A 10,994-nucleotide genomic window follows, 5' to 3' on the forward strand; every position below is an offset into this window, starting at 1 on the left:
AGTCGAACATCAGGAAGTCCGGTTCAGGTGGCGTATCACACCGCGCCATGCAGCACCGCAACAAAGTCCAGGGCGACCCCAGCAGCGACACGAGCGACAGCGACTGATAGAGACGGTGACGCCTTTCCACCGAAACACACTCTAATACTCTCTACTGTGGTGCTAAAGCGCTTGGGGCCGCTGTTAAAGACGTGTGTTTACTGTTAGATGTGACTGCAGTCCATTTACCTCACACTACAGCCAGTATTCAAGGTTTGAGGAACACACTCTCTGTCCACAAAAATAAAACACACCCTCGCTTGACAAAATTCAGCTGACCTGAGCTGTGTGATCTGCTGTGTGTGTGCTAAAGGTGAGGCTGACGTGAAAAGCATGCCACACATCCATGCAGAAAATGCACAGGTGAAATGTGACGATGTATTTATTTGTTCTTCCAAATGACATTTATTCCAAACCCTGAAGTGGCCGCACACGCCCCCGGCTCGTGAAGCTGTTGATATTCGTCGTGTATATTTCTCTTGTGCTCTCTATTGTTCACTGAGATCGAAGGAACGAATCCATGACTAACTGTTGTCTGATCATGTGCCAGTTCTGTCACTGTAGAACTTTTATAAATATATAAATAATACATGCCATAGACTTTAATAAAAAAAGGTTTGAGTTTTGTATGTCTGTTTCTTAGATGGTTTTCTTGTTTGTTTGTGTTGATCTGTTTTTGGCGAGTCATCAGGAATGTATGTAGAAATGGGTGTGAATCTGAGTAGTCTGTTACTTAACCAAACCTTCAAGTTCATTCATGTAGGCTTAACCCCAAACTTGTGTTCCAGTCATTTTGAAAAGGATCTCTTTTATCCTGAAAATGTTAGTTACTGTTATTGCATTTGACTAAAACTGACTGACTGTCTCACAAATGGTGATTTTTTTTTTTTTTTTTTTTTTTTTACCAAGGATTTACATTGTACCCATTATCGATGCAAGGTTTTTTTTTTTTTTTTGTTGTTTTTTTTTTTTTTTTGCTGCACAGAATCCCCTGAACTTTGCTACATTTACCGTAACACACCCTTAGCATTTGTGCCTCACACCTCTCCTCAACAAGCCACAAGATTTGAGCTGTTCTTCATCACGAGTTACACACAGAAGCCAAACACTTCCAGATAGGGGTTCATTTAAACACTAATTTGAGCAATAGTGATAGCCATGCTTGCAAACACCGCTAAAAACAGTGGAAAACAGTCTTCCTGTTAGAGCACTGAACACATTCCAGCCTGAGAAATAAATGAAGGAGATGAAGCAGAACTGGTTTGTGACTGGCTCACACCTGTAAGACCGGTTGTTCTCCAGCCACGGGATCGGATCTGTATTCATGCTCCTCGTTCATTCTGCTCTGGATTTGTCCTAAGCCACTAACCCTGAGTATTAGACTGTAATTATTACCTGCTCAACATACAGACTCCACCAGCACTTACATACTGATACTGCATACCTGGCAAATGTGTAACTTTAGTCATTTTCCTTGTATAATGCAAAGCGACTGTTCAAGGTGTAACTCACTGCACTGTACACTAGATAACTACTCATTTAGAAATAGCATGTGAAATAGTGTGCATTGTGCATACAGTAGGCTTCATTTATATAAGGTAGGTTATTTTATGAAAGAAAAAAAGGTTTTGTATGCTAATTGTGTTCATTCTTGAATGTAGCTGACTGGACACAAGATACGCACTAATGCAACATTTAATTTAGGCACAGATAAATTCTCAAAGCTGCACTTGAAAATTTTCCTCTTTTGCAAACACTGCTGTTTCCTTCGGGTAATGCAAATATAGTTTGTCAAAGAAAGACCCAGGCTGACCCGATTCACAACAGTTAGCTTATAATGTTTTCTAATTTAAGTGGTAAGGGTAGGTTTTCACTGGAAATTTGAGCATGGCACTGCATCATTACGTCAAGTCTGTAAACATAAAGAAGTTGTCCCGCTACTAGACTCTCATGTGAGGATCCTGCAGGTGGAGGACCGTTTATAGCCTTTTCTCACAGCAGCCAGAATAATTAAATGTATCATTTTGATGGCGGATTGTAATCCAGAAAGGATTATGTTTTTAGGAAACACGTGAATGAAATTAAATTATATTGCAGTTTTAAATGTGCTTCTGTATACCGATAGCCTGAGAGTACAAGATTTGTATTTTAAAGAAAACCAGTTCAGAGTAAGCATAGTTTGCTTTTTGGGTTAAGATGATTTCTTAAGAAATTTGAATGGTATGACAATTAGAGATTAGACTGTACAGAAACTGTACATAGTCACGCAATGCTGATGTTGTTAACATTAAGAATTTCAGATCAAAGTTTAACAATATTAATAATTTGCACGGTTTGATGTGATATGAGCTAATCGGTCATTAGATTATATCACCATTGGTAGCGCAATTTATTGTAATGCTTTTTTTGAGGATTTTTGAGGCTGATCACAGAAAGCAGTATCTGCCGATCCGATCACCGATACCCATCTTTTTAAAGCCTTCTTAAAATTAATTCCTCTTAGGTGACTCTTGAGAGGATTTTTTTTATTTTTTTTTATTTGAGGGGTGGAGGGGGACATTTTTTCATAAATATATATTTCTCTCACCTAAATGTTTGATCATGCACTGTATTTTTGCTTTTACAATCGTGTAATTGTTGCACAATAGCTTGCACAGCACAAGCCTGATTTTATGAGCAGTATGTGACGTCACACACACTCTGTTTGCAGTGTGTATGTAGTCCACGTGTGATACAGAAGCAGCTTTCACACAGGAGTCTGCTGCTGATCCACGGCTGTTTACCACAAACACATTTATCCATTATTTTGATTTTAAGTCCAAACATTGTTACTCAAAATGCTTTTTCAACATTGTGAATCTTTCATCAATTATTCAATGCTATTTACTTTTGCATTTATTTTAGATTTTAAATCCAAACAGTGTTATTCAAAATGATTTAAACTACTTTTCTAGTTATCACAAAACATTCTAAATTTAAACTTAACTGTTTCTTAGTTATCACAAACGTTCTAAATTAAAACTTACCAGCTCTACTGCCTTTGCGGTTCATAAAGAACTTTAATTAAGAACTTTAAAATTATTGCCTTGTTTATCTAAACGTGCTCTTTTCCTTTAAACCTAGCCAAAAAACCACAGCCTATGTGTTGGCTGTGAATCACAGTAGACTTTAATTATATACATTTATGGTGTAATTATATAACAGAGACGCTGGAGTTTGGTTAGAATCTATGTGCAGAAGTTTATTAAACAGGGTTCCCATGGGTCCTTGAAATCCTTGAAAGTTTGTGAATCTGAAAAAAAATGTCAAGGCTCTGGAAAGTTTTTGAAAATAAACATACATTGACACAGGTCCTTGAAAGTACTTGAATTTATTTTGTGCAAGAAGTTTTCTGGAAAAAATTCCATATTATCTCCTCTGGTCCACTAATGTTTTATTTCGCCAACACTTCGTGGCCTATGCGTACTAGCTTGCTTGATTTGCATTAGTTAGGTTCATTTACACGTTACGTTAAGTGTTTCCCACATGAGGTACCTTGTGTTGTACATTGCCATGACGTTAGAGTGACCATATTTCCTCTTTTTTTCCCGGACATGTCCTCTTTTTGGACCTAAAAAAATGAAAAATTTTTGAATCGCCCCAAAATGTCGGGGATTTGGCTTTTACTTTTTACAGTCGCCAATGATTGTGTGGGTTTTTGTATTAGAGCGCTGCAAGGGACTGTTTTCTTAATCCCAATCCCACTGAATTTCTGACCATTATTGCCCGCTCCCATGATTTTTGTGTCCAGTCCCACCCGCTCCAGCAAACATTCTAATATAGTGCATAATTTTCGCGCATCAGGGAGCATCTATCAATACGCAGAGTATTTAAATCTCTTTTGAATGAGCGCTCGCTGTTCACTTTCACGCAATCATATACACTCTGTAAAGTAAGATCAGATATTTGTCATTAAGCTCCTCAACCTGTGATCAGTCAAATCTGACTCCTGCAGCTCGTGTTGAATGCAGGGTTAACAAGTCTACAGTTTTTCCCTATGGCTACTTTTAAACTGCTAATGGGTTGATTTTCCTCAGTGGGTTAAAGGTTTCAAATGTTGCATAAATTACATTTGACTGAAATGCTTGTATTGAAACATTTTGAATTCTGCCTATGATAAAACTGTGCTAGATGTTAAGTTTTGTGAAGGAAGTAGGAAGCTTTTGACTGTGTTTATGATCAATATGCATAACAGTAACTGTAAAATATGTATTTTAGGTATGGAAATGACATTTTCAGTTTTGATATTTGGGATATGGTCATTGCACTACTTTGGGCACTACTTTAACCACCAACCAACCACACACCACCCTCCCACCCCACCCGCACCCACTGTCCTCTTTTTGGAAAACTAAAATATGGTCACCCTACATGACGTTCATGCCCGCACAAAACTACTAGGATGGTACCTCAATGTTTCACAGACACACCGTGAAATTAATGTTGAATTGCTTTGCTTGTTAATAATAATGTAAACCCATGAGGTAAGAAAAACTTAAAAGCATATTCATATGTCTTAAAGCTTCTGGTTACATGAGCCTAAGCTCTTTCCAATAAAATCCATGCAAAAGTTAGTATCATTTTAGAATACAGTATAGGATGTACCGAATATTCTTCAGTTTTATGCAAAACAGAAATACAACAAATAGAATATCAGATCTCTGTCATGGCCAAAAATAAATGCAAAAAATTTTGTGCATAGTTGTGTTTGAGACATGAAAACTGTAACAATGTATCTTACAAGGTAACACAAATGTAACCTCGCTCTCACTTGAAATCTGTCCCCACATCATGTCCTTGAATTTGAGGGTATTGGACCTGGAAAGTCCTTGAAAGGTCCTTGAATTTGAAGTTAATCAAGGTGTGGAAACCCTGATTAAAGGTCAAGGCTTTAAACAGATGTAGATAAACAGGCAGAGGGTCAAAACCAGAGAGGCAAGCCGATCATTCGTCATACACAGGGGCAGTAGCAGAGCTAATAGTAGAGAGGCAGGCAATGAGTCCAAACACAAACATCAGTAAAATCAGGCATCAGAACAAAAGGGCAGAGTACAAATACTGTGAGTCAAGAAGTCAGGCAGGATCATAAACAGGTAAGCAATCAGGAACAGAGGTAGGATAACGCTTGGTAAGGCAGATGAATTGGCAATACTTCGCGACCAGCATATGATCAGGTCTGAGTTTATATGGAAGTCAAACAGGAAGTGGAAGCAGAGGGAGTGGAGCATGGTCAGTACTCGGGCGAGGGCTCCCTCTGGTGGTTTGGCGTTACAGAACCCCTCCTCTAGGAGCGACTGCTGGAGCTCGACGTGGACATCCCCGTGGTCTAGGTGCTGGGCGGTCGGGTCTGGCTCGATGAAACTCTTCAATGAGTGATGGATCCAGAATGTCCCGGGTGGCTACCCAGGACCTCTCCTCAGGTCCATAGCCCTCCCAGTCCACCAGATACTGGAGCTGACCCCCTCTTCTTCTCGAGTCCAGTAACACATTCACCCTATATGCCGGAGTTCCATCAAGGTCCAGTGGTAGTGGTGGTTCTGGGGCTTCATGGCCAGGGTCAGCTCCTGGGTGGACGGGTTTGAGGAGGGACACATGGAAAGAGGAAGAGATACGATAGTTAGCAGGAAGTTCCAATTGGTATGTTACATACACAGGGGCAGCATCCATCTGGCAAATCTCCGCTCTCTACCCAACAAACCGGACGAAATCCTTCTGCTCTCCCGGACAAATAAGGATTACTCACACTCTGCTGTAATGTGTTTCACAGAAACCTGGCTGAATGACGCCATTCCAAACAGCGCGCTCCATCTGCCGGACTTTCAGCTGTTTAGAGCAGATTGCGATGCAGAATCAACAGGGAAATTGCGCGGCGACGGGACATGATTTTTTTTGGGTGAATTGTGGTGTATAGATGTAACTGTGTTAAAGAAGATGTGCTGTTCAGACCTAGAAGTGCTTTTTGTTAACTGCAAGCCGTTCTATTCGCCGCGGGAGTTTCACTCGTTCATTCTGGTGAGTGTTTACATCCCTCCGCAAGCACACGTAAGCCTGGCTTTACAAAAACTTGCTGATCAGATCACGGAGACAGAACAACAACACCCAGTTTCTGTTTTAATCATTCTTGGAGACTTTAATAAAGCCAAACTCTCCCGTGAACTGCCAAAATACAGACAGCATGTTACATGTCCCACCAGAGACAGTAATATATTGGATCACTGATACACCACAATAAAGGATGCATATCACTCTGTTCCACGAGTAGCTCTGGGGCTGTCTGATCACTGCCTGGTTCATCTTATACCAACTTACAGGAAGAAACTTAAATCTGCTAAACCTGTAGTAAAGACTGTAAAGAGATGGACCAACAAAACAGAGCAGGATTTACAAGCTTGTTTTGACCTCACTGATTGGAGTGTTTTCGAAGCTGCTACCACAGGTCTGGACGAACTCACAGAGACTGTAACATTCTATATTAGTTTTTGTGAGGATATATGTGTTCCTACCAGGACTTATTTAACATTCAACAATGATAAGCCATGGTTTACAGCAAAACTCAGAACAAAGAGATTACAGCGGCTAAAAGGACCTACACTAAAAAGTTGGAAGACCAGTTTACTTCCAACGACTCAACTTCAGTGTGGAAAGGACTGAGAGCCATCACTAACTACAAGACACCATCCCCCTACGCTGAGGCAAATCAACGACTTGCTAACAACCTGAATGAGTTTTATTGTAGATTTGAAACACCCCACACCCATTCTGACCAGCTCCCTACACAACCGTTAACACCTCCAGCAATCCCCCTCTCCCCCACTCCTGCACTTCAAATCAGTGAAAACGACATGAGCCAGGTCTTCAGGAAGAACAAATGAAGACAAGCACCAGGCCCAGATGGCGTTACACCAACCTGTCTGAAAACTTGTGCTGACCAGCTGTCCCCATCTTTTCACAGATCTTCAACAGATCTCTGGAGTTGTGTGAAGTGCCTTCCTGCTTCAAACGCTCCACGATCACCATCTGTCAGTGGATCACCAGCTTTCTGACAGACAGGCAACAGCTAGTGAGACTGGGAAAATTCATGTCCAACAGCTGCTCCACCAATACTGGTGCCCCTCAGGGATGTGTTCTCTCCCCACTGCTACTCTCCCTCTACACCAACGACTGCACCTCTAAAGACCCCTCTGTCAAGCTCCTGAAGTTTGCAGATGACACTACAGTCATCGGCCTCATCCAGGATGGTGACGAGTCTGGTTACAGACAAGAGGTTGAGCAGCTGGCTGTCTGGTGCAGTCTTAACAACCTGGAGCTGAACACTTTGAAAACAGTGGAGATGATCGTGGACTTCAGGAGAAACCCCCCTGCTCTCCCCCCACTCACCATCATAGACAGCACTGTGGCTGCATTGGAGTCATTCAGATTCCTGGGAACCACCATCTCTCAGGACCTGAAGTGGGACAATCACATTGACTCCATTGTTAAAAAGGCCCAACAAAGGTTTAACCTACCAAAGGAGCTGCTGAAACAGTTCTACTCAGCCGTCATTGAGTCTGTCCTGTGCACTTCAAGAACTGTCTGGTTTGGTTCAGCTACAAAATCAGACATTAGAAAGACTACAGAGAACGGTTCGGACTGCTGAAAGGATTATTGGTGCTACCCTGCCCACCCTTCAAGAACTGTATACATCCAGAGTGAGGAAAAGGGCTCAGAAAATCACTCTTGATCCCTCACATCCAAGTTTTACCCCCTTTTTGAACTTTTGCTATCTGGCCGGTGCTTCAGAGCCGCAAATACCAAGACAGTCAGGCACAAGAAAGGTTTCTTCCCCCAGGCAATCTACCTCATGAACAGTTAAATGTTCCCCACTTATGCAATAAAAATGTGCAATATCCTTATATTTATTTGTTATCCCTCCATCCAAGTGCATCTCTGGATCTTACTCTATTCTATTCCATTATCATGTATAGTACAACGGTTCATACAATTTATTTATTTGCATTTTTTTTTCTCTCTGTGTTGTTGTTGTCTCTGTGTACTGGAAGCTTATGTCACTAAAACAAATTCCTTGTATGTGCAAGCATACTTGGCAATAAAGCGCATTCTGATTCTGATTACATATTTGATCTGTCTTAGTATCTTGAAAGGGCCACCATACCTGGGACTGAGCTTCCTGCTTGGTAGCCGCAACTTGATGTCCTTTGTGGAGAGCCAGACCCATTGTCCTGGTTGGTAGGGAGGGTGTGGGCAACGTCGTTGGTTGGCTTGGAATTCTTGTGTTCTCACAGCTCGCTGGAGATGGACATGAGCACTGTCCCATACCCTCTCACTACGTTGAATCCAATCGTCCACTGCAGGAACCGAGGAGGGTTTGCCCGACCACAGAAACAGAGGTGGTTGGAATCCTAGGACGAAGGGGTTTAGGAAGGGGTTTAGACCTGTAGAGGAGTGAGTCAAGGAGTTCCGTGCGTATTCCGCCCATGGCAAGAACATGACCATCTGTGCTTTTCCTGGCTCTGTAGCTTCGGAGGTATCTTCCTATCTCCTGGTTGAGTCGTTCGACTTGTCCGTTGGCTTGTAGGTGATTTTATCCTTAAGTTAAACTGACGTTGATGTCTAATTGATTGCAGAATGCTCTCCAGACCTGAGACATGAATTGGGTATCTCGGTCACTGACTATGTCCTCCGGTAGTCCATATATCCTAAAGATGTGTTGGAAGAGGGTTTGAGCAGTTTCCATGGCAGTGGGTAGTTTGAGTAGAGGGATGAGAAGGCAGGACTTGGAGAAGGGGTCAATGATAACCATGATCGTAGTGTTATTATTAGATGATGGTAGGTCAGTGACAAAGTCGATAGACAGATGAGACCATGTTCGTTGGGAGATGTTGGGCTTGAGTAGACCTGAAGGTAGTTCCTTTGGGGTTTTTGACTGAGCACAGATCTGACAGGACTTAATAATAACAACCTTTATTTAACCAAAAAAAGAATCTCTGAGATTAAAAACCTCTTTCACAGGGGTGACCTGGCCAAGATGAGCAGCAATACAATAAGTTTCATCACAGACTTACACAATACAAACAAACTAAAAAGACTTAAAACAATTAAATTTCACTGAATTATCTTTTGCCGAATGACTTCTTTAAATTGATCCAAAGACAGCTAATTTTTTAGCTTCAGTTTTGACTGAAGGTGATTTCAGTCAGACGAGGCTGAATACACAAAAGCTTTCTTACCAAATTCAGATCTAGCAAATAGAACAGTAATAGTTTTGAGAACACAGAAAATATTTCTCAACATTTTTGTGTTTTACAAGACAGCAAAGATAAGAAGGCAACATCCCCATTATAAATAATTACATACCAATGCATTTTTCTCCTACTAGACAATGAAGACCAACCCACTCTGTTATACAAGGCACAATGATGAGTTGAGGGTTTACAGTTTGATATAAATCTTAGAGCATCATGATAAACAGCATCTAAAGTAGAGAGAAGATATGAAGGTGCAAACTGATAAAATAAAACCCAAGCTTTATTTAATTTTTTTTTCTTCAGTTGAGTAATATGTGAGCTAAAAGATATTTGATATAGATATTTGTACTCTTTTACTAATTCAATCACGGTACCTTTAAGGTCTGAAGAGTGAATTAAATTACTTTCAAGTTTTTTTGAGCCGGAAAATAACATATACTTGGTTTTATCAACATTCAGAACAAGTTTTAAACTGGAAAGCTGTGACTTTAATGTTATTGAGTCCTCTATAATTAATACAAGGTCTTAGTCCACCATCTTTCTTCTTCACAAAGAAGAATCCTGCAGCTGCTGGGGAGGTTGATGGTCGGATAAAACCAAATTTCAAGGCCTCATCCTCATACTCCTCCATGGCTTGACTATCGTCTCTGGAAAGTGGATATACTTTACTCTTGGGGAGCTGTGTGTTAGACGAGATCGATGGCACAATCCCAAGGTCTATGTGGAGGAAGTTGTGTGGCTTTCACCTTGTTGAATACCTCAGAGATCTTGATAGTAATGGGGAATATTTACCTTTGTGTGTGTCTCTGAGCTTTCCACACTGGTTGCGAGACATGGTTGGGGTTTTGCAGGGATACAGTGACTCATACAGAAAGATGACAAGCGTGTTAACTCACCTTGATGCCATGAGAGTTCGGGGTCATGAGTAGGGAGCCATGGATATCCTAGGACAAGTTTGTGTTTGGGAGAGTCGATGATGTAGAAGGAGATGGATTCCTTATGAAAGGTGCCAACTTGGAGGGTGAGTGTCTTAGTCTGGTGAGTGTTGGCTTTTCCAATCAGTTCCCCATCGATAGTCTTGACTCGGATAAGTGGGGTGCACATTTGTGTAGGAATCTGATATTTGGTCCCGATGTCCTGGTGGATGAGATTCAGGGCGGCTCCAGAGTCAATCATTTCTGTGAGGTAGAGAGAGAGAGTATCCATTCTTAAGATAACGGGGTGTGTGAATGACTTGTCACTTAGAAGAGCAAAGTGTTCAATATTTACCCGGGGATTGGTTTTAAGTTTGTGGGGGCATCCTACACAGCAGTGGCCTGATTCACCGCAGTAAAAACAGTCGTTGATGTCGTCGTCGTTCTCTCTCACTCTTTACATGGGTTCCTCAGGAGAAGACCTTTCGATAGGGTTGTGTGTGAGATCGTTGGTTTGTCCAGACTTTCCACTTTTCCTTTTAGGAGCCTGTCTCATGAAGTTATCAATCCTGATGGCGAGTGTGATGAAGTCAGAGAAGGAGGATTCCTCAATCTTGGAAGCAAGTTCGGCCTGAAGATCGCAGTTGAGACTTTTCTGAAACACAGCCTTTAAAGCAACATCATTCCATGCATTCTGTGCAGCGAGTGTTCTGAATTCAATGGCAAGCTCCGCAGCGGAGTGATTACCTTGTGTATG

The 10,994-nt window shown here is 41.4% G+C and overlaps 1 protein-coding gene across 1 annotated transcript in view; it reads left to right on the forward strand.

Moving 5' to 3' along the window:
* The window catches only part of LOC109085781 (peregrin-like), a 23,795-nt gene extending 23,127 nt beyond the window's left edge, over positions 1-668 (forward strand). Inside the window, 1 exon segment of the mRNA XM_042762998.1 lies at positions 1-668. This exon segment is cut by the window's left edge and continues 80 nt beyond it. Coding sequence (XP_042618932.1) covers positions 1-107 — 107 coding nt within the window. The 3' untranslated portion in view covers positions 108-668.
* The last annotated feature ends 10,326 nt before the right edge of the window (positions 669-10,994 follow it).

This window comes from Cyprinus carpio, chromosome A8 (assembly GCF_018340385.1).
Source record: "Cyprinus carpio isolate SPL01 chromosome A8, ASM1834038v1, whole genome shotgun sequence".
NCBI classification, from domain to species: domain Eukaryota; kingdom Metazoa; phylum Chordata; class Actinopteri; order Cypriniformes; family Cyprinidae; genus Cyprinus; species Cyprinus carpio.